Source organism: Thecamonas trahens (genome assembly GCF_000142905.1).
Source record: "Thecamonas trahens ATCC 50062 unplaced genomic scaffold supercont1.13, whole genome shotgun sequence".
NCBI lineage: Eukaryota > Apusomonadida > Apusomonadidae > Thecamonas > Thecamonas trahens.
Window position 1 is genome coordinate 437,622 of NW_013657667.1, and position 23,187 is coordinate 460,808.

At 64.9% G+C, this 23,187-nt stretch overlaps 1 protein-coding gene across 1 annotated transcript in view; it reads right to left on the minus strand.

Annotated features, from left to right (window-relative positions):
- AMSG_03611 (uncharacterized protein) overlaps positions 1-23,114 on the minus strand; it is a gene marked incomplete at its 5' end in the record, with an annotated part of 30,487 nt that extends 7,373 nt beyond the window's left edge. The window contains one exon of the mRNA XM_013904502.1: positions 488-23,114. Within this exon, the coding sequence (XP_013759956.1) occupies positions 488-23,114 (22,627 nt within the window). The remainder of the gene's footprint in view (positions 1-487) is intronic.
- Between the last annotated feature and the right edge of the window lie 73 nt (positions 23,115-23,187).

The window sequence follows — 23,187 nt, forward strand, 5'->3', positions numbered from 1 at the left end:
GGCCCAGTGGTGGCGGGTGCTGCAGCAACGTTAGAAGTGTCAGATGCGTGCTGTTGGTACTGACCGAGGCCGCTGCTGGCTCTGGCAGCCGTCCGGCCAGCCAGGAGCTTGTCGAGCCGGGCTGTGGGGGTCAGCGGCAAGCTCCCGGGCGAAACGTCTGTATGGAGAGTGTATGGCTTGGGCGGAGTGCGCGGCTCACTCTCTCCCTCCTCTTGCATGCCTTTCCTTCGGCGGGCGCTAGACATGCTGTGAGAGGTGGCGGTGGCTAAGCTGGTGGCGCTGTGTCGGGAAGACCTGTGTCTTTGGCCGCTCCCTCGCCGTCTTGGCGCGAAACCGGCGGCGACTGGCGACGACTCGCCATTGGAGGCTCGCGCCAAAAATGGGCCATGTCATGGTGTCACCACCGAACCTATAACTCTCCCTTGGCAATGTGAATGTCGTTGTTAGGTTTACTGCCTGCGCCGCCTCCGTGGAGGCTGGCGTGGACGGGCGCCGCTGTCCTCGGACCGGTCGTCGATGGAGCGGCGCAAGAGATCGAGCGAGCGAGCGTCGCGGATATTGTCGCCACTGCTTCGCTGGGCTCCACGACCTCGGGGTCCGCGGCGGGCCCGCCGCCTGGGCGCACGACCGCGGCGCTCTTCCTCGCCATCGCTCTCGTCTTCCTGGAGCGCACGGATGTGGCCAAAGAGGCTTCCGGACGAGGCCGCCGATGCCATCGAGCCCGCTGACGACGGCGGCTGGCTGGTCTCCTCAACTGCGATGTAGTCGGACGGCGGAGGGTTCTGTGCCGGCTGAGCAGCAGGGTAGCCGTGCGACTGGCCGTAGCCTTGCTGGACCGGATAGCCCTGTGGCGGACCGTAGCCCTGCTGGACGGGGTAGGCTTGCTGGGCTGGGTAACCGTGCGGCTGACCGTAGCCTTGCGGCGGCAAATAGCCAGTACCGTAGCCATAAGCCGGGTACGGCCCGCCGGCAACCATCGGCCGGACCGGCGGCTGCGACGGCTGGGCGGTCTCGACGCCAAAGCCGGGATTGGATGCGGCCGGTGGCGACGGCTCGTTGAAGATGTCGGCGTAGGGATTAAACGGTGCATTCGACTGGGCAGTGGCAGCGGCAGCGGCAGCGGCAGCCTCGTCAGCGCGCTGCCGCTCTCGGATCTCGGCCCGAGTCGGGACAGTGACTGACTTTCTGGCGTGGGTCCGCTTCTTGGCCTTGGGCTTGGGCTTTGCATTCCCGCGCGACTCGATGGCATCGTCCTGGTCCTCCTCCTCGTCGTCGGACGACTCGAGAACATGGTGGATGATCGGTGCCTGGGCGACCGAGTGGAGGCGCGACGAGGCAAATAGGTCGAGGTTGCACAGCATGCCGCCAGTCGAGTAAGTCGACGGGAAGATGCAGTAGACGTAGTCCTCCTGCGGCCAGAGCTGCAGGTTGATCGAGATGCGCTTGGTGGTGTGCGGGAAGACCTGCTTGATGACGTGGGCAACGCGAAGGTCGCCGCACAGCAGCGGCGGAATGGTGACGTCGCCCACCTCCTGCGATGGAATGATCGACACGTTGTCCTCCTTCCGCCACAAACACACCAGCAGACAGATCTCCTGCTGGCCGAGCGACGGGTCGGGCGCCACGGCCTCTTCGAGAGTGAGCCCGTCCGGCAGCGGCTCGAACAGCGCGCGCGCCTCTGACAACGGATTGAAGACACCGGCCTGGCGACGGACCTTGATCCGGGCTCGCGCCGACTCGACCGGCTCCAGCACTCCGGCATTGACGTCGCGCCGCGCCACAACTTCGGCCGCGGGCACGTCGATGCCGCCGTAGAGCTCGCCCGGATTGAGCGAGCCAGACTCGAGTGGGACTTGGATTGGCAGGTCTTCGCTGAGCAGCGGCTCGGCAATAAGGGCCTGCTTGACATGGGAGAGGAGCTCGGCGGCGAGTTCAGCCTCGTCGTCCGACGACGAAGAGTCGCCGATGTCGTCATCCGACGCGCCAGGCACCGAGTACCGTAGCAGCGACGACGTGGCGATGGCGCCAAACATGTTGTTGCTGTCGCCCTCGTCATCCGAAAACTGGGTCGTCGAGTCGTCGAGCATGTGGTCGCGAATGCGGGTGCTGGTCTGAGAGCCGTGGCCCTTGGCCGAGGTCTGGACAAGCTCGATGACGACCTGGGTGTTCTGGGCCGTCACATCAAAGATGTACGCAAACGGACGCGTGACGTCGACGTCGCGCCAGCCACAATGGAATGGAAGGGCCCGCTTGGCAAGACTCGACGACTTTGCGGCCTGCGGGGCGACGTCGACAACGTCAATTCGGGTAAAGCCCTCGGGTCCGTAAAAGTCGTTGTACGCCATAAGGAACTCGTTCTGCCGCCCGGCGCGGATGACCTCGGACTTGAGGTTGTACCACGCACCCTCCCACGACCCGTCGCCAAACGAGTTGCGGATCTGCAGCAGCCGGTTGGCACCGACCACCAGCACACCTGTCACCGTGTACGCGTGGTTGACGAGCAAGTTCTGGTCAGTCCGGTACTCGGGGTCAGTGATTGACTCGTCCTCGCGCCAACACGAGATGAGCCGTCCACACAGCGAGTGCCGCAGCAGCGTCTCCCACATCTCGCCCGACGACAACACGTGCTGCATTGTCGTCGACTTGAGCATGTACGACTCGACAGTTCCACCCGTCAGCTGGCGGGCAATGCCGACCTGGACCTCCTCGCGCTCCGCCAACGAGAGCGGCAGCGTGTTGAGGTTGGCGTATCCACCGCGGACCTTGGCCACCGCCTTTTCCAGCAGCGCCACGTACAGCTCGTTCGGGTCGTAGGCCCGCGAGTACAACGGGCCACGGGCGGCAAGCAGCTCGGGGCTGTACCCGTCGTCAGCGTCGACGAGGCTACCGCATGGGACGTAGTCGTCGATGACCACGTAGTGCCACGCCGAGTCGACGCTGACCCGCACCGCGTAGACCCCGACATCGATGTCATAGGCAAGGAAGAGCTTGTGGATGTTCGACTCGTGCGTGGTTAGCATGGAGAGCATGCCCAGCACGTCGTCCGAGCACAGCTCGCCCTTGACCATGTCGACTTTGGCGCGCTTGACGGTCTTGGCGAGAATAGTGGGGTTAGGAATAGCCTCGTGCATCTCACTCAGACGCCGCCACTCGCGCGGGACACCGACACCATCCAGGCCGTGGGCAGGCTTGCTCGGCGACTGCATCCACAGCGCGGCCTCATCGGGCGCAAAATCGGTGTCGACAAACAGCCGACCGTCACGGTTGCACGCGCTCACCAGCCGCGCAATGTGGTCCTCGGCCATCCGCGTCAGCACTGCGAGCGACTCGACAGGCACCGACGAGTTGGCCATGACGCATCGGGCGCACACAAGCTGCGGCCCGAGCGTGGCGTGCTTGGCCCAAAGATGATCGCTCGCAAACGGAACCTGGCCTGGTTCCTTCCACCGGAACCACCAACCCGACTTGTCACCCTCGCACATGAGACACGGCTGAATCGGGACGAGCGTGAGCCAGAGAAGAAGGTCGTTGACCGTCTCGGCGCGCCCATTGAGCGACGTCATGGCCAGCTCCAGCTCGACCTGCGAGTTGAAGCCCACCACCGCCGCCGAACCCGAGAGTTGCGACGAGACATACGCCACGCCGAGACCCTCAAGCCGCTTGTGGATGTAAAACTTGCCGTTCCGCCGAGGAAGGCCGAGAACTACGGCGGCGTGGGGAACAAACGGCTGCCACGCGCACCGCACGCACGCCCGGCGCAGGTGCGCCGCGCACACAGCCGCGGGCGTCGCTTCTGCTGGCCCGACCTCGTTCGACAGCGTCATCTGCACCGTCGACACCATGGCACACGCTGGGCCCAGCGAGGCCTGCAAAACCCGCTGGCCTGGCAGCGAGATGGCAAACTGAGAGTCGGACACCACCGCGCCACAGCACTCGACGACTCTGCCCGAGGCGGTGAGGAGGAGGAACATGTCGTCGCTGCCGTCGTCACGGACCGGTGTGCCGATGATGTCAATAAAGGTGGCGGTGCCGTACTGCACCACCGACACGTCCTCGTAGAGACCCGACTTGGCCGAGGATGGCGACTCATGGTAGACCGTCACCTGCCCATCCTCCCGGAGGCATGCCACTGACTTTCCAGTCACGGCGACCTTGACAAACGCACCCTTGAGCGCAACCGTCCGGTCGCCGACGAGGACCAGGACCTGGGCCGACGCGAGCAAGACGGCGGCAACTTCATCGCCGGCCGCCATCTGCACCACCGAGCCGGTGATCTTGAGCAGTCCCGGTCTGAGGCGCGAGACCTGGACGCCACCCGGGCCTGGTGCCATGTACACATCCCCGTCGGCATTGAGCAAGCTAGAGAGTGTTTCGTCGACGTTGCCGGTGAATCTGGTCTTAGTTGGCAACATGGCGGTCACACACCAGACGCGGCCGAGTGCGTCGTGGATGAGCAGGTGCATGGAGCCAAAGACCACCGATCGCGCCCGGACCTCACGGTGCTCGAGCGCGTGCCCGCGGCCGATGGCCACCAGCCGGAACGGGACTTCGCGCTCCAGCGTAGCGGTAGCGGCAAAGCCAGACGAGGCATCCGAGGCGGCCAAGTTGCCGGCGCGTGCACCAGCCCGTCCGCCTTTTCGTCGTCCGCCCGAGCTAGCGGCGTTGCCGCTCGACGCTCCCGCGCCCGCAGCCTCCAGTGCGTCATACGAGGTCTGCGGCATCGAGCCGGTCAGCGTCTCGTAGAGCAAGACTCGCGCCGGCTGCACCGTGTAGTCGTTGGTGCTGATGTGGCTGTGGCAGCCCCAGTAGAAGACCTCGCCCGAGGTTGTGACGATGGCCAGCGCCGCGTTGGCGCCATCGGCAGTTGACCACGCCACGTCAGCGACGGTATGGAAGCCGCCAAAAAGCGGAATGCGGACCTTGCACGGGACCATGTGAGCAGTGCCCTCGACAAGCGCAGCGAGGACATATCCCTCATGATGAGAGGCTTCAAAGACGGCGGCGAGCGCAGCCCGGTGCCATTCCTCATCGTCCGGCCTGGCGGTGGACCGCTGACCAGGAATCTGCGGCACAAGCTTGGGGTGACCCCACACGTACAGCGAGCCGTCCTCAGTAATAACCGCCCGCGCTGCAATAGTTGCCAAGCCGTCCATCTTTGACGTCGGGCCAACCGCAATCTTGCGCGGCTCGCCACGGTGGAGGCCCTCAACCATCATTGGTAGCACAATGTCGACTGACGAGAGTCCTGACGCGCCGCTAGTGCCGCCGCCGTCACCCGACGGCTCATCGTCAGCAACGCCACCGGTCGGCGACACGCGGACCGAGGTCATGGAGCCTCCGCTCGCCGCTAGCGCGCCGAACGAGCTGGCGCCCTTCACAATACCGACTGGAACACCGAGGCGGGCATCCATGTTAGAGCCCCAGACATAGACTCGACCGGTAGCAGAGACAGCGGCCGAGTGCTCGATGCCTAGCGCGACACCGACAATGTGCTCGGCAACGAGCGCGCCAACTAGCTGCGGGGTGGTGATCGGCTCGCCCTGGCTGATGACCAGCCCGAGCTTGCCCGAGTTCTTGTCGCCCCAGGTGTAGAGCCGACCCTCGGTGTCCAGCGCTGCCGAGTGATAGGCGCCAAGGGCGACGGCCGCAATGCGGACGTCCGGTGAGTCAAAATGAACTCGCTCGAAGCGGTCGTGGTCAATGTCGCGGTCGCCAAGGCCGAGCTTGCCGTAGTCGTTCTTGCCAACGGTGAAGAGGTGGCCGGCGGCCGAGACCACCGCTGTGTGACTCACCGACGTGGCGATGTCAACGACGACAATCTGGCCGTCAAGGTCGTCGATCTTGCGGAAGTGCTGGGCGTCGGTCCGGTCGCCGAGCGCGGCCGGCCTGCTTTGGACGTGTCCGAGCCGCGCCGTGTCGCCGCCACCGGCAGTGTACACGGCGCCGGCAAGCGTCCGGACCACGGTGTGCTTTGGCCCACACACCACCTGAACCACATGCTCCTTGGCGCGGGCGAGCGAGTTGACCAGCTCCGGTACGGGCGCGTTGGCCTTGGCGCCGAGGCCAAGCTCTCCAAACGCGTTGGAGCCGCAAGTGAAGAGCCGCCCGTTGCGGGTGACAAACGCGGCGTGGCCCTCGCCGGCGGCAATGTCGACAATGGCCATGCCCTCGAGAGTGTCGATCCGCCCTGGATGTCCGAGCGTCTCCATGCCGGCGAGCGAGAGGCCGTCACCGGTCGTGCGCCCCAGGAACGGTGGGTCGTGTGCCGAAACGAGGCCCCACGAGAAGACCGCGCCTTCTGAGCTGAGCGCGAGGAGGAACGAGTCGGAGACTGCGACACGGGTGACCTGGATGCCGGCAACGGTGAAAAAGGTCACTTCCTGCGGCGTCCGGTACTTGAGCATCTCGACCGATTGTGCCATGATCTTGCCGCGGAACTGAAAGACGTTGCCCCAGACAAAGAGCCGACCGTCTGACGTCACCGCCGCCCCGTAGGTCCGGGCGAGGTCGACCTGGACCACGTCGCGGTGAATGAAAAACTGCTCGACGGCAATGTGGTTCTCCACCTCGAAGGCCGGCGTGTTGCGGGCCACCTGCAGGTATTGCACGGTCTCTGCCGCGCCACCGCCACCGCCACCATCGCCACCACCATCGGCGCCGTCGTCGTCGGGCGCCGTGCGGTCGCGGCTGCCGGTCTTGCCGCCGCTCGCGCTACCTTTGCCCGACTCCTTGCCGGATTCAGTCGAGGTGGTGCCTCCGGCCGAGTTCTTGTTCGACCGCTTCGGCACCGAGTACACAACAGGGGCTTCGAGGTGGTACGGCAGCTGGGGACGGTGTGACATGGCGCCGAGGAGGAACTGGCGCAGCTGCGGATCGGCGCAGCACTGCGACGGCAGCCGACCCGCGCCGTCCTGGACACACACGTCTGCAGCAATGGGCGCAGGCTGGAGCAGAGAGCGGACAAGTGCCGCATGGCCGCCGAGCACCGCGAGGTGCAGCACCGAGTTGCCGCGGCCGTCTTGGGCGTTGACGTCGGCGCCAGACTCGCGGAGCGTCTTGACCACAGCCATCTCGCCGGCAAGGACCGCCAGATGAAGTGGAGTCTGGCCGGCAAAGTTGACGGCATTGACGTCGGCTTTGTACAGGACGAGAAGGTTGACAATCTGGTTGTCGCCAAGCGCGGCAGCGTCGTGTAGCATGGTGTTGCCGTTTGATGCCGCAGGCACGTTGGTGTCACAGCCCTGCGAGGAGACCAGTGACTGGACAAGCTCGCGGCGGAGGTCCGGCTCGGGCACGGTGTGCAGGATGACGTGCAGGATGGTGAGACCGTCCGCGTTGAGGGCGTTAAACTGAGGGCCGCGGGTGGCAAGCAGCGGGATGAGCGGCATGAGGTCGTTCTCGGCTGCAAGGTGCAGGACCGAGAGCCGCTGCGAGTTGACTAGCGTCAGCTGGAGATCGTCCTTCTCCAGAAGAACACGCACGGTGTCCTGGTCCGAGTTGGCGAGTGCAACGTGGATTACGGCGTCGCCGACGTTGTTGACCTCGTTGAGCTTGATGTTCGGCGATTTGAGGAGGAGCGTGACCGCTTGGGTATCCTTGTCCTGGACTGCCAGGTGCAGCGGCGTCTCGCCTGCCGAGTTCTGGGCGTTGACGTTGCAGTTCTTCTCGACGAGGTGCTTGACAACGTCGGCAAAAGAGGCCCGCTTGAGCGCGAGATGCAGCGGGGTGTTCAAGTCACGGTCCATGGCCGAGAGCGCCACCGAAGTCAGCTCGTTGATGATATGGTTGACAAAGTCGGCTTGGTAGTCGTTCGATGCAATGGCCATGTGCAGGACGTTGCGTCCAAGCGCGTTGTCAAGCCGGCACCTTTCGTTGAGCACCTCGACCGACTCCTTGGCTAGGTGCTGACAGAAGAGGAGCTTGGCGAGGCTCGGGTGGCCGTTGATCATGGCGAGATGGATCGGAAGCGCCCAGGCCGAGTTGGGGACGTCAAACGGCACGCCGTGCGAGATGAGCGCCTTGACCACATTGGTCATCCCGCGCTCGGCGGCGTAGTGGACTGCGGTTGCCCCGTCCGAGCTGTTGACCTTAAGCGGGTCGAGCTCGCCCTGCAGATGGATCTCACCGTCGTCGACGTCCGAGAGCGAGTCGGACATGCCACCGGCGTCCGAGCCAGAGTCGTGGCCAACACCGGCGTCCGAGCTCTCGTCGTCTGACGATGAATGACCATCAGCGTCGAGTTTCCCGGAGGCGGCCAGCGTGACAAAGACGGCATCAAGGACGTCAACAATGATCGAGACGGCGATCTCCTCGGCCACGTCGTAGTTGGAGAGCGAGTAGCCTGCGGCATCAGAGCGCCCTGCGGCAGACCGCCCGGTAACTCCAGAGCTGGCGGCCGCACCGGAAAAGGCCACCCGAGTTCCGCTGCGGCGGAGGCTGCCCTGAGCACCTGCAGCACCATTGCCGGACGCCGCCGCGGCCTTACCTGCTCCTGCCACCTTGGCCTTGTCCGAGCTCGAGCCGCGAACCTCCTCAACTGTCCCTGGGAAGCTTTCGAGCTCAGGCGAGCCGAGCAAGATCATGGCGACGTCGGCCAGGCCTGCGCGGACGGCGAGATGGAGCATGGTGTTGTCGTTGCAATCGGTCTCGGCGATCGAAGCACCGGCGCGGATAAGCTGGATGGCAAGTTGTGACTCGCCCAGCTCGATGGCAAGGGCGAGCGGGGTCTTGCCGTCCGGGTACGTCTTGCCGTCGATGATCTCAGCGTGAGCGCCACCCCACTTGGAGGCCTGGGTCCAGATGCGGGAAATGGTCTTCCATGGCAGGCGCGACTTGACGGCGAGGTGGAGCAAGTTCTCCTTGTCAGCGTTGGTGGCCGAGGTGTCGATGTAGTTACCGGTGCCAGCCTCGGAAAAGTCCCACACTCGGTCGAACATGCGCGAGGCGGTGTCCGGCGAGCGGAGGAGGTAGTGCATGGGTGTGTTGCCCGAGGCGTCGACAACGTTGATGTTGACTGGAGCACCGAGCTTGGCCGAGAGCCGGCGCGATGCGGTCGGGTGATTAACAAGCTTGTCAAAGACCTCATCGAGGCCCTTTTCGAACACGTAGTGGACGATGGTTGCCTTGTTGTTGTCCACGTGCTCAACGTCAGCAGCTTGGTCAATGAGGTCGACGGCGGCGGCGGCATCGCCGTGCTTGCACGCAAGCAGCAGCGGCGTCTCGTTGTTGCTGTTCACGGCATCAAGCACGTCCTCAAAGTCGGAACGGAGGCCGGCAAGCTTGACCAGCCTGCGCCACGCGCGAAGGTCTGACTGGAAGGACGGCGGCAGGTCTGCGGCGTTGGGCAGCTTGGGTTCGTGAGCCGACCGGCCGTTGTCCTCATCGTCGCCAGCCATGGTGGCGGCTTCCTCGGCGACGGCAAAATGAAAGGCCGAGAGGACAGCCCAGCGACGGCGACGCGACGACTTGGCGTTTTCAAGCGAGCGGTGGAGCTTGTTGGCCGCGTTGCGGACCTCCCTCGGCCGGCTAGAGTCCTCCTTGAGATGGATGAGCTCGCCAAGGATGGCAACAACCTCCTCCTTGCGCATGGACGCGGCCTTGGCTACCAGCGACTGTGTGAGGTTGTGCGAGTGGCGGATGGCGAGGTGCAGTGCGTTGTCATTGTCGCGGGTTGTACACGCCGGGTTTGCGCCGAGCGCAATGAGCTTGGTGACAAGCGACTCGGGTGCGCCGTTCATGCACGCGTAGTGCAGCGGGGTACGGCCCGAGTCATCGACGCACTCGTCGAGCGAGAACTCGGGATCGACTTCGACAATGCGGTCGATGAGCGCCGAAGCGACCGAGGCGCGCGACGGGTTGCGGCACGCGTGGTGGAGCGGGGTCATACCCTCTCGATCGGTGGCGGTCAGGTTCTCAATAGTGAGCTTGTCTGATGACTCCATCTCGGCAAGGAGAAGCATGGCGATGAGCGAGGCCTGGGCGTCAGTGATGGGCTTGGCCCCGGCAAGGAGGCTCTTGCCCGACCGCGAGCTCTCAATGCACGAGCAGACGAGGTGGAGCGGCTTGTTGCCAGTCATCTTGTTCTCGACTACGGGCGAGGCCTTGGCGGCAAGCAGCTCGCGGATGACGGCGACGTCGCCGTTGCGTATGGCGCAATGGAGAATGGGCTCGCCACTGGCGGTCGCCTTGTCGAGGACTGAGACGTAGGTCTCGCTGGCACCCTCACGCATTTTCTCACCGGTCGAGGCCTGGATGAGTAGCTTGACAAGCGTGGTGTTGCCCATGCGGTAGGCATGAAGCAGCGGCGTGCCCGGCGGCGAAGCGGCATCCGAGACGCCAAGCGCGTCCTTGTGGGCGTTGATGAGATCCATCGCAACCTTGGAGAGCAGCTTGTCCAGCGCAGAGTGCTCGGCAGTAGTGGCCGTCATGCAGAGGACATGTAGCGGGCGCTGGTGAGTGACCTTGGTCTCCTGCGCAGCGAGGGCGGCGACAGCGTCGGACGGACCGGAGCCCTTGGCCGACTTGGACGCCGAGGCCAGTGCCGCCGTCGAGTTGCGCGACTTGCTCTTGACGCCCTTGCCCGAGAGTAGCGAGTGCGCGATCTCCAGCTTGGTCCGCGCGAGGCGGAGGTCGTCGACCTTGCATGCCAGGTGCAGCGGGTTCTCGTAGTCGACGGTGAGTGCGTTTTCCGGAACAGCGCCCTCACGGACAAGCGCGGTGACGACCGAGGTGAGGCCCTTGTCGACAGCAAAGTGCAGGGCGGTAGCCTTGGTGGCGGTCGAAGTGTGATTGACCTCTACGTTGGCAGCAATGAGCTTGAGCGCAAGCTCAGGCTCACCGATGGCACAGGCGCGCATGAGCGGCGTCTCGCCGCGGGCGTTCGGCACCGCCACGCCATGGCCGTCCTCGATGAGCTTGTGGGCAATGTGACGGAACGACTCGGCATAGGCGACACCGACACCAGCGAGCTGGTCGAGCGCCACGTGCAAGAGCGCGTCGAGCTCGACGTCGGCCTCAGGGCGATCGAGGAGCGACATGGCAATCGCGGCGTGACCCATCTTCATGGCATAGTAGATAGGCGTTCGCGGCTCGTCGCTCTCCTCGGCGAGGAGCGCCGGTGTGTGGGTAGCCAGCGGCGTAGCCTTGAGCGACGCGTCGGCGTTCCAACGGAGTAGAAGCGCGGTGAGCTTGGGCAAGCCACCGGCGGCAGCATAGTGGAGCGGCGTCCATCCGCCAAGACCTTGCGAGTTGATCATGAGTGAGACGTACTCAGTCTTGGACCGGTGGTTCGCCACAAAGTGCTCAATGAGGAAGAGCGCAATGGCGTCGTCGCCGGCATCGAGCATGGCGTACTTACACGCCATGTGAATAGGCAGGTCTAGGTTCTTGTCGGCCCGCATCGAGCCGCCGCCGCGACCAACGAGCGCACGCACAACGTCCATGAGGCCCTTGCGGGCAGCGTAGTGAAGCGCGGTCTGCTCCTCACGGTCGTTGGCGTTGACATCGGCGTTGGCGCGGAGGAGGTGCATGGCTAGCTCGGCATGGCGCGAGGCACAGGCAGCAATGAGCGGCGTCTGCCGTTGTGCGCCGGGCTGGTCGACACCCACACCGTGGGCGAGCAGATACTTGGTGAGCGAGACCAGGCCCGACCGGGCAGCAAAGTGGATGGCGGCCTCAGAGTCGACGTTCGAGTCCGAGAGGTTGATCTCGAGCGTGGGAACGGCCTCGACTGTCCGCACCACCCACAGCGCAGTCGACGACTTGTTGGCTTTGCACGCAACAAGGAACGGTGTCTGCTCCTTTGAGTCCTTGACCATCTCGACGCCTGGAATGAGGAGCATGGCAACAACGACAGCGGTCATGCCGTGAAGCGCAGCATAGTGGAGCGGCGTCGACTTGAGCCCGCTCTTGTCGGAGCGGGCTACCGCCATCGGGTCGCATCCAAGTCCAAGAAGCATGAGAGCTGCATGCATGTACCCGCGGCGACAGGCGCGAATGAGAGGCTGGCCCTCCATGACCGAGAGTCCGTGCCGGATGAGCTTCCCAAGAATGTAGGGGAACGGAAGCGCCTCGAGCAAGAGCGACTTGGCAACCATGACGTCGGCCGCCCAGTCGACGGCAGCATGGTTGAGCAGCGCAGAGGCGACGTCAAAGTTGGCAGCCTGGATAGCGAGGTGGAGCGGCGTGAGCCGCGAGTTGCGGCTAGTGGACGCGGGCACGGCAGCGTTTGCCGTGACCGCCGGGCCTTGCGAGCTTGACTTTGGCTGCGACATCGACTGGATAGAGCCGGCGGCGGTGAGGGCGTGCCTGGTGAGATGGGTCGGTTCGCACGATCCCGACTGGAAGGCTGATTCAGAGGCAAAAGGGAGCAGGAGCTTGACAAGCTCAGGGTGGCCGATCTCGATGGCGACTGAGAGCGGCGAGTAGCGCTTGCCCGAGGCAACGCGGACTTCAAGCGGCGCCGGCGGGCGGCGAAGAAGCTCCAGAGCGACGTCGACCCGCGGGAGGAGCGAGCCGTACGACGAGCGTCCGTCGCGGGCCGAAAACCGCGCCACAAACGGGTGTTCAAGGGCGTCGCCGTCATCGGCCGGGTAAACACCCGAGGCGCTACCGGCGACAACGTGCCCGGCGGAGGCAGACTCGTCAGCTGCGCTGTGCTTGCTCTGGAGGAGGCGGAAGCCCTCGGCGATGGTGGCGGCGCGCGAAGCGGGCGTGCCCAGCTCGAGAAACTTGTCGAGCTCCGTCTTTGCAGCCGAGCCGCGGAACGAGACAAGAGCAATGAGTAGCGGCGTCTCGTCTGTGGTCATGCGCGCATTGACCTGGACGGTGAACGGCTGCAGGTCCGAGACATCGATGTTGGCGTTAAGGTCGACAAAGACAAACTCTGGGGTGCGCGACGCACCCGACGCCGGGTCGGCCATGGACGCGCGGACTGAAGCTCGAGTCGACGGGCTCCGGCCTGCGATAGTGCGCGAGGCATCAAAGCCGACCAGCGAGCCTGTGAGATGGGCAAGCGACCAGTCGCCGGTCTTGGCCATCTCAGAGTTTTGCAGGTTCTCGGCAAACTGGATGTTGACCCGGACGTCGTGCATGGCCGGAATGGGCCCACCGACTGCGACCTCGATGGACGGCAGTGTCGGCGGGAGGTGCGAGGTTGGGCCAGTACCGCGGCCGCGCCCGCCGCGGGAGCGACGAGCAGCGCGACCAGTCTTGACGCCACCGGCCTTGGCGTCGGCGTTGGCGACTAGCCGCGAGAGCTCCGAGACCCGAAGAATGAGCTTGAGCATAAAGACTGAGTTGCGTGCGGCCAGGTGCAGGTACGAGAGCTTCCCCTGAGCCTCGGCTGAGCCAGAAACTACCATCGAGGCACGGGCGAGTGGCGAGAGAAGCAGTTGCGCGTATCGGGTGTCCTTCTTGAGCACGGCATAGTGCAGCGGGTTGAAGCCAAACAAATCCCCGACAAACTCGGGCTTGCGGCGGAGGAGCGGCACGATGACATCCTCGAGCGAGTTGGCAACCGCAAGGTGAAGCGCTGTCTGCTGGAAGCGATTGGTGCTCGACTTTGCATTGATGTCCAACGGTGGCAAATGCCGTGAGAGGGCCTTAAACCTCGTGAGCGTGTCATCGGCACCGAGCATGAACATGACAAGCGCGGTGTAGGAGCGGGAGAGCGCACGCAGAAAGTAGCCCTCGGGCCGCTCGACGCCCTTGGTCCAGAGTTGCTTGACGAGGGCGAGCTTGCCGTTGACCAGCGCGCCCATGAGTGGCATGTCGATCTTGAGCAGAGTCCGCACAATGCCGTGGCCAGACTTGAACTTGTTGAGGACGGGCTCAAAGCCACGTGCACACACCAGGCTGAGCGGGTTGGTCGAGCCGGCGACAAAAATGGAGCCGGCGTTCTGGGCCTTGTGGCGAGCAATGGCGTCGACGCCGCCCTGGACAAGCTGAATGGCGATCGAGACAAAGCCAGACTCAAGGGCGACACGGAGCGGCTCAGCGACCGAGATACCCGACCGCTTCTCGTCGCGGGCGAGGATGGCCTGGACCACGGTTCCCATGCCCTGCGCTGCGGCAAGCTGCAGCGGAACGCATCGCTCAGTGTTGCGAGCCGTGAAGAGCGCCGCGCACCGTTCCTTGCGGTCGGTGAGGCGAGCAAGGAGCTGGTCGAGGACCACGTGGGCTGTGGCTACCGAGCCTGACGCGATGGCGGTGTGGAGGACTGTGCTTGCCGTGAGCGACGACTTTGTGGTGACGAGCTTGCGCTTAAACGCATCCGACGGGCAGGCGGCAAAGAGGTTCTCGAGAAGCGCAAAATGGCCATGTGCTGCAAGCATGTTGACCACCGACTCGGTCTTGTGCGAGGTCTGCAGCCAGGGGACGAGACCGTTTCGGGCATTGCCGCCGACGACGGGAGGGGCAAAGGTGTCAAAGAACCACTGGGTAAAGTACGGTACAGCCTTGTCGACGACGTAGTGAACGACCGAGTACGCCGACTCGTCGAGGAGGCCGAGGACGGCGATGTGGGCGCGGTCAGCGAGCGAGCGCGGTGAGTCTGGCTCGCCGTCGTATCCGGCGCGCTGCTCAAAGTCAAACTCGTCGTCAAAGCCGTCGTCCCCGTCGTTGTCGAGAGTGCCCTGCGCTTGGCGGGCGCGGAGGGCCTCCTCCTCTTCGGCCACCATTGCCACGAACACGGTCTCAAAGAGGCCGGGCATGGCGAGCTTGGCAGCAAGATGAAGGACGCTATGGCGAGTCGACGGCACAACCCACGAGCGGAGGACAAGATGGTCTGCGCCGGCGTCGACGACCTCGTCCTCGGTTTGCTCGCCGTCGGGGGTAGCGGCTGCGGCTGCGGTCTTGCGAATGCTGGCCTCGTTCCGCTGTTTCTCCTCGGCGTAGAGGTCGTTGAAGAGGCTCAGCGCGGTGGCCTCGGACAGGGTGTGTCCCAGGTAGGCGATGTCGACGGCCGACTCGTTAACCCCGACCATCATTTCGAGCATGCGCATGTACTGGTCGCGCGTGGGAAGGCCGACGGCAACGTGGAGGAGCGGCATGACGTCAAGTCGGCGGTTCTCGATGGCAGCGTCGTAGAGCTCATGAAGCATCGACTTGGGGACTGAGCCCGTGGCAGAGAGCGGCTCCGAGGTGGCGTTGGCCGATGTCGAGGCGCCGAGTGCAAGGCCCAGCTGCGGCACACCGTTGCCAGTCACTCGCGCCGAGACGTTGGCGAGCGCATTGGCGAGGACGTTGGAGCGCGAGAGGACGTGCTCTGCAGAAACACCAGCGTCTGCGCTGGCAGCGGTGCCGCCGCGGCGCCGCGAACTCTCTTTGGCGGGCAAGTAGTGGCCAGCGTGCTTGATGAGTGGCTCGTTGTGGCGAGTGAGCTTGAAGAGAAGAGCGGCGAGAATGGTGAGCGAGCGGGTCTGGCCGAGGGCTTCCTTGGCAAAGTTGAAGAGGTAGACCGCGACTGCATCAACAAGCTCGATGTCGCCCTCTTCGTAGGCGGCGAGCCCGATGCCGTCGCAGGCGTGGGCAAGGAGGAACGGGAGGACGGGCGAGTCGCCCTGGCCCTCGAGCGAGGCCGCGAGTGCAGTCGACGCGTTGAGCCGCTCGATAAAGGTCTGGGCGTCGGCGGCGAGAAGGAGGAGCGAGTTGACGTCACGACCGGATGAGATCGACTCGATGAGTGGGGTGATGCCCGACTGTGTTTCCGAGTCGATAACAACCTCAAAGCGAGTAGCGAGGAGGAGGCCGAGGACGTGCGGCATGTTGGCCTTCTCGACTTGGTCGAGTAGACCGACGCCGATCTCGTTCTCGCAAAACCGCAGGCCGATTTCCATCGATGGCTGCGGGAGAAAGGCAACAAGTAGTGCGGCGAGCGAGACGTCGCCGCGGGCGACGGCAACCTGGATGGGATTCCGCGACGAGGCGTCGGGCATGGTAAAGAGCCGCATGAGGACGTACCACGCGAGATGGGAGCGCGAGTTGGAGACTTGAATGTTGGAGATGAGGCCGCGGACAAACGAATAGTGGCCAGCGGCCGCGGCGCGGTGAAGAATCGGCGCGGTGACGCCGATCGAGTCGGTCGACATGGTGGTGAGGCCGGAAATCTCGAGCATGCCGAGTCCGACGTCGAGCGAGCGCGGCGATTTGATAGTTGTCTCGACAAGCGCAAGAAGGACTTCCGACTGGATCTGGTTGGTGACAGTGGCCTGGGCGACCAGGTCTGTGACCAGAAAGGCAGCCACGTCGAGGTACGACGAGAGAAGCGCGGCGTGGACAAGCTCGGCAATGGTGTTGAGCGAGTAGTCCTTGGCCCGTGAGACCGAGACCGAGGCCGAGAGCGACGAGTTTGGCGCGCTGCTGCCAGCGGCCTTTGCCAGCCGTGACGTTCCGGTCAAAGTGCTCGAGGCGTCCGACGCGGTGTCTGCGAGCGCCTTGAGGAGCGCCCGGAGCAGGCCAAGCTGGCCGGCAGAGACAGCATAATGCAGCGGCGACTGGCGTTTGTCATCCAAAAAGTGGAGGCACATCGAGCCGTAGATGTCGTACAACCGCATGGCGACCTTAGTCATGGCATGCATGCAGGCAAAGTGCATCGGGGTGCGCGAGTGGGCGTCGCGGGCCATAATTCGCCACGACTCGCGCTTGCGCTTGGACGGCGAGGTAGACGAGCGGCCCGAGTGGGCAGCCATGCCCTCGTCGGAGATCTTAAAGGCGTCGATATGGTCGAGGAGGGTGAGGGCAATGATCTCGTTTCCAGCCTCGCAGGCGACAATGAGCGGCGTCCGCTGCATCGAGTCACGGCCAAAGAGGTCGACGAAAATGAGATCGGTCTCAGAGAGCATCTCTTCTGAGCGCTCCTTGGTGGCACCGTCGGCAGCGGCGCTTCCGGTCAAGGCCGCAGTCGAGCCGGACTTGCCCTTGCGCCCGACCATGGCATCAAGGCGTCGCCGCTTCGGCTCGGAGACGGCGCCGGTGGTGCGCGAGGCCGTGCTCTGGGCGTCGCGCGGGATGCGGGCAACGTTACGCATGTCAGGAGAGAACGGAATGGCCTCGTCGCGGGCCAGAGCGAGGCTCAGCTGTCGAGTCGACGAGTCGAGGCGAATGAGGGCACGGACAACTGAGTCGAGCGAATGAGCGACGGCGAGGTGAATGAGGGTCGCCTGAGTCATGTCTGCGCCATTGATAAAGGCGTTGATAAAGAACGCACCCTTATCCGCCAGCGACGGAATGGTCCGCCTCAGTGACGGCATGGTGAGGGCGTCGATCATCCAGTGGAGGAGTGAGACATGGCCGCCGCGGGCAGCAAGGTGAAGTGCCGACGAGCCGTCGGCCGCCAGTGCGTAGACTTCAACGCCGGCGCGGGCGAGCGCGGTGACAACGGTTGTGTCGCCGGCGCGGGCGGCGTAGAGAAACGGCGAGAGGCCCTGGGCGTCGAGCGAGTCGAGGAACTCGGCAAGCGCGGTCCGCGCGCGCATGACGTTGGCGGAGACTGAAGCGCCGCCGGACGAGTTACCGCCGCCCTGGCGACGACGGGCGAGGGCGGTCATGTCACGCGACGAGGTCGTGGCCGTCGCCTTGATACTCACATTGGCCACAAAAGCCGGCTGCGAGGCAAAGAGCGAGGCCTGTAGGCCGCCAGCGGTCTCCATCTGTGCCTCGAGCGCTTTGATGAGCAGGAGCGAGAGCTGAGTCAGCTTCCGCTTGCAGGCGTAGTGGAGGACGGACCGGCCTTTGGAGTCGAGGAGCTCGGTCTTGGTCCCCTCCCATCTGAGGAGCTCGGTGGCGATGAACGGGCGGCGGAAGGCAGCGGCGACAATGAGCGGAGTGCGGAGCTCAGCGTTGCGGGCGTTGACGTCGAGCTCGACCTGGTGGGCGTCGGCGCGCTGGCGGAGAATGCCCAACACCTCGCCCATGCCGGACCGGGCTGCGTAGTGGAGGACGGTGTTGGAGAACGCGTCTTGGGCGTTGACAAAGAGCTCGAGTGCGTGCGAAGAGGCGCTCCACATGGCAAAAGCCTTGTCGATGATGAGCTTGGCGACTTCGGAGAATCCCGAGGCTACCGCTACGTGGAGAACGGTCTGCGAGTCAATGTTGAGGGTGTCGAGCTGAACATCGTCGCGCTGGAGCAAGGTGGCTACGAGGTTGACCATGTTGCGCGAGACGGCCTCCATGAGCGGCGTCGTCGACTCGGTTGGCGACTTTCCGTGTGTGAGCGGTCCGGTGGTGCCCGACGCGGTGGACGCGTTAATGGGCGAGCCGATGGTGACCAGCCGGATGGCAAGCTCCTCTTTCCCGCGAAGAATGGCCTCGTGGAGAAGGGTTGTCTGACCGTGACGGATGGTGGTGGGAGCGCGCGAGCGCGGGAGGAGTAGGACCTGGCCCTCGACCAGTGTCCGGACCGGTGCTGGGACAGGCGGCCAGTGGGAGGTGCTCGAGGTGTGGACCTTTTCCTGGCCGCTGCCTCGCGGGGGCGAGTTGGTGGGGGCGGCACCGCTGGCGTCTGGGGCGGTAGCCCGGCTTGGCGAACTTGGCTCGTCGCCTCCGGCCGAGACCTGGAGCGCGATGGTTGACGAGATGTTGGCGCTCGAGGCAGCGACGCGCAGGTCCGTGGCTGCGGCTTCTGCGTAGCGAGCGTCAAAGTCCGCCCCGAGGAGCTTGGTAGCAGCCGAGCCGTGGAGCCGCAGGTGTGCGGCAAGCGAGGAGCCCGGCGAGAGGACCTGGCGCGAAAAGGCGAGTGCCGACGGGAGAAAAGCGTTGAGGAGCGAGACGGTGTCCGGGTGCATGGTCTGTGGGACGTAACCTTGAACAGAGACGCTCTCAAAGCCAAGGCCACGGGCGTAGAGCGCGGCGCCACGCTGGGCTGAGCAGAAGAAAGCCGAATCGCCGCGACGCGAGCGGTAGAGGACAAGCGGAAGCGTGTCGGGCATGTCAATAGCGTAGATGTACTTGCCGTACTTTGCCGAGAGCGACGGCGGAATGACCGAGGCGGCACAGCATCCGGCAGCATGGGTATACCCATGATTGGAGACGAGATCGGCAATGGTCTCCGGCGAGGCGACGGGCAAGACCGACGACGAGTCGCTGCCAAACTCCTCGCGGATGAGAAAGTGTAGCTCAAGATAGTTGGTCGGGTAGTCGGCCATGCCGGCGCGCGAACCGAGGATGGAGACGCCGAGCTTGGTCTCTGCAAACGGCGGGCGGGCGTCCGGCGCGGCGGAGCCATTGTCCGAGGCCGCGGCCGCGGCCGCGGCCTTGGGAACATACAGGTCACAGAGGCGAAAGAGGGCGTCGACAAGCTCGGGAACAGAGTCGGGCGGCGCGCCGAGGGCGAGGTGCATCGGAGTCTCCTGGGTCGGGTTCCAGTTGTCGCTCATGACCGAGCGGAGGAGAACCTTGCGGAGCTCCGAGCCGACCTCGTCGTTGGAGTGGGCGAGGTCGACAACGACGCCTACGACGTCTGTGGCCGCTGCAGCGAGGGCAACGTGGAAAAAGGTATGCATGTTGTTGTTGCGGGCACGGACAAGACCTTCGATGTCGAGAGCAGCGATGATGAGATCGCGGACAAGCTCAGCATGCCCGTGCTTGGCGGCGGCGTGGAGCAGGGTGTTGCCCTCGGCATCGACGAGGCTCATGCGGAAGAGCGAGCTCGCAGCAGTGGTGTACTGGGCAGTCGAGCGCGAGTTGTCCTCGTTGATGGGCGGCTCGCGCTCGCGCCGGACGTCAGGGTGGACATCTGCCGAGTACGGGAAAAGCTGGCTGATGAGGTCAACATGGCCGGCGGCGAGCGCCATGTGCAGCGGCGGGAGCTCGATGAGGGCGCCAGCAGCCATCGAGTGGACCGGATGGCGCGGCTCGAGAAAGGCCGGCGAGCAAAGAAGCGCGAGCGCGACAAGGTCGTCGCCAACCGTGACTGCGTGATGGAACGGAGTGTAGCGGCGACCGTCCTGGGCGTTGATGTCTGCGCAGCCGGAAATGATGATGTTGATGGCAATTTCCGAGTGGCCGGCAGCAATGGCGAGATGGAGCGGGCGCGCGCCATGGATGTCGGGCGCGTCGAAGAGGCCCTTGTCGATAAAGGTGTCGGCAATGTCCGAGTAGAGGCCCGCCATGCCCTTGTCTGCGGCGTAGTGCAGGAGGGTGCGGCCGCGGTCGTCAGCGGCGGTGATGTCGATACGGTGGAGCTCCGCGGCCGGGGCATGGTTCTTCGTCTTTGGCTTGACGGCTGCCAGAAAAGAAGCGACGGCCTCGTGGCCATTGTGGGCAGCAGCAAGGAGCGGCGGCCGGGCGGCGGCGCCGCGGACGTGAATGTCGAGCCCGAGGGAGTAGAGGAGCGAGAGGCAGCCGAGCTTGCCAGTCTTAGCCGCGCAAGTAAGGAGTGTGTCGCCAACGGTGTTGGTCACAAACGAGTAGTTGACGGTCTGTGACGAGAAACGCGACTTTTGAAAGTCGTTCTTGGTGAGCGCCACCGGCTCGACGTGGTCCAGTCTCGGATTCTGCTCGCCGCCGGTGTCCGAGTCGGCGTCGCCAGCATCAGGTGTGGGCTCGGGCTCGGGGGCTGCCTCGCCACGGCGTGGCTTGTGGCGGGTGCGGCGTGGCTCGCTGGTCGGCGCAGCGATGGCAGCGGCGAGGGAGGTGTCCGGGAACGGATCGTACTTTGGCGTAAAGCCGTGGACGCGCTCAAAGTAGAGGCTAACTACCTTTGACGTCGGAACGTCCGCAAGTGAGGCCGAGACAAGCTTGAAGAGTGGGAGCTCGCCGTCGGCGTCAGGGCGCGACCAGGCGGTAGCGAGCACGGTCGGGTGGGTGCGCTCCATCCAAAAAGTAAGGAAGCGGACACAGCCTGTGGCGGTGGCACGGTGGAGCGGGGTCGAGTGCGGGGCGCCGTCGATGTGAGCCGCGAGAAGGACAAGGACCGAGGCGGTGTCGAGGTGCGGGAGGCCCATGACCTTGGCGAGCTGGTCGAGCGAGCCGAGCGGACAGGCCTTGGCGGCGGCGTCCTTCGCGATGGTGAGGGCGACGTCATCATGGCCGTGGTGGGTGGCGGCATAGAGTGGAGTCTGCGACTCGGCGTCGATGGCAAAGGGTGATGCGTGCTTGGCAAGGAGGGCGCGGACTACGGCGTTGTAGCCTGCGGCGGCAGCGAGGTGCAGTGGGGTGGCGCGGGCGTGAAGGTCGTGCATGTCAACAGCGGCTGGGGCGTATGCCTCGCCGGCGGGCCGGCCGAACGCGTCCTCGAGCGACTCGATGCGGCGAGAGACGCTGCGGGAGGACGACATAGCGCCACGGCGCGAGGTGACGTCACCGGCGGCGGCGGCGGCGACAGAGTTCTGGTTCTTACGGGCCTCCTTGTGAAAGGCGACGGCGCAGTTTGCAGTGGCAAGAGCCGGTCCGCTAGCCGGGACAGTCATGTTGGGCGAGATGGCAGAGGAGGAAACCGGGCTTCGCTGCGGCATCTCGATGGCCTTGGTCGCCGGCGCGGCATCGACAAGAAGCAGGGCGATGGTAGGACGCCTGTGCAGGAGTGCAAGGTGAAGCGCAGTATTGCCTTCGGCATCACGATCGAGTAGATGGAGAGCGGGCTTGAAGACCTTGGACGAGAGAAGGGTGCGGACAAAGCGCTCCTGGTTGGCGACGATAGCAGTCATAAGCGGGGTGTAGAGCTCGGGTCCGGCGCGAAGCTGGGGGCTTGCGCCGGCAGACATGAGATCCGAGGCCAGCGGGGCGGCGAGCTTTTCCGAGGCTGCGTAGTGGAGGGCGGAGCGGCCGTTCGCATCACGGGTGTTGACGTTTGCGCCTGCGGCGAGGAGCGAGTTGACGACCGACTTGTGGCCGTTGCGGACGGCAAGAAGAAGCGGGGTGAAGCCGCGAGTGTCGCGGGTATCGACGGCGGCCCCGGCCTCGACGCGCGGCATGCGCTCGGAAGAGAGCAGGGCGTCAACGACGCGGGAGAGGCCACCAGCGGCCGAGTAGAAGAGGGCGGAGCGGCGAAAGGCGTCACGGGCAGTGGCATCGACACCGCGGACGTTGAGGAGCTCTAGGGCGATGGCGGCGCGACCGGCGATGCAGGCAGCAATGAGAGCGTTGGCGCCGGCATGGTTGCACGAGTTGTACGCGCCTGGCAGGAAGGTCGGCGGTAGCTCGGCGATCTTGGCAATGAGGATGCGGACAAGGGCGACCGAGCCACGACAAACGGCGTAGTGAAGAACAGTGTCACCGTCCATGTCGCGGAGGTAGAGCATGGCGTTGAGTGGAAGCGCAGCGGCAATGGAGCCCGACTGGGCGTAGGTGAGGGTGAGGGCATCCTCGGCCGGATCGCCCTGTAGCAGGATGTCGTGCTTGGCGGCGGCGGCAGCAGCAGACGCAGTGAGGTCGTCGTCGTCTTCGAGACGAGACGGGCCCGGGCGGTGCCTTGCCCGGCTCGCCTCGCCGAGCATGGGCGCCATGACATCCTCCATTTCCGCGGTGACGGCAGCAAGGAGGATGCGGATGACAGCGTTGGAGGCATTGGCGACAGCGAGGTGGAGCGGGGTCTGTCCGCGGGCGTTGCGGGCCATCATTTCACGCATCCGCTCGATGGGCAGCTCGGCGTCGAGGAGCGCCTCGACCACCGGTCCGTTGTCAGCCTCTGCAGCCAGATGCAACAGGGTGTTGCCATCATGGTCGCGGAGCATGAGCAGCGAGGCGTCGCGGCGGACGACCACCGTCGTCACCATGGCCGCGGTCCGCGCCGTCGGCGGAGCAAAGGCCATGATCTGCACAGCATTCAGCTCGCGGCGGCGCGAGGAGGAGAAGATCTCGTCGACGTCTGCAACCTTGGAAAGCGCCGAGGCAACGGCGGCAGCTGAGCGTGCAGCAGCGGCAGCAGATTGGCGAGAGCCTCGCGGGCCATCGCCACCAGCAGCAGGAGGCACTGCTCCTGCGCCGGCAGCCTCAGCCGACGCCTCCTCCAGTCGCTTGTCGGCCAGAAACGGAGGCGGATCATAGGAAAAGGTGAACTTGGTCACAAGAACCGAGTCGAATCGAGTATCGTAGCCACGAAGGTCTCCCGCGAGAGCCTTTCCGAACAGCTCGCGGGCCTTGGCCGTCTCCTGGGCCAGCTCTGTCTGCGTTGCCATGTGTGTGAGGCGAGCGGGAGAGATAGAGAGGGAGGGGGTGGGGGTGGGGGTAGGGGTTGGGGAGGGGGTGTGG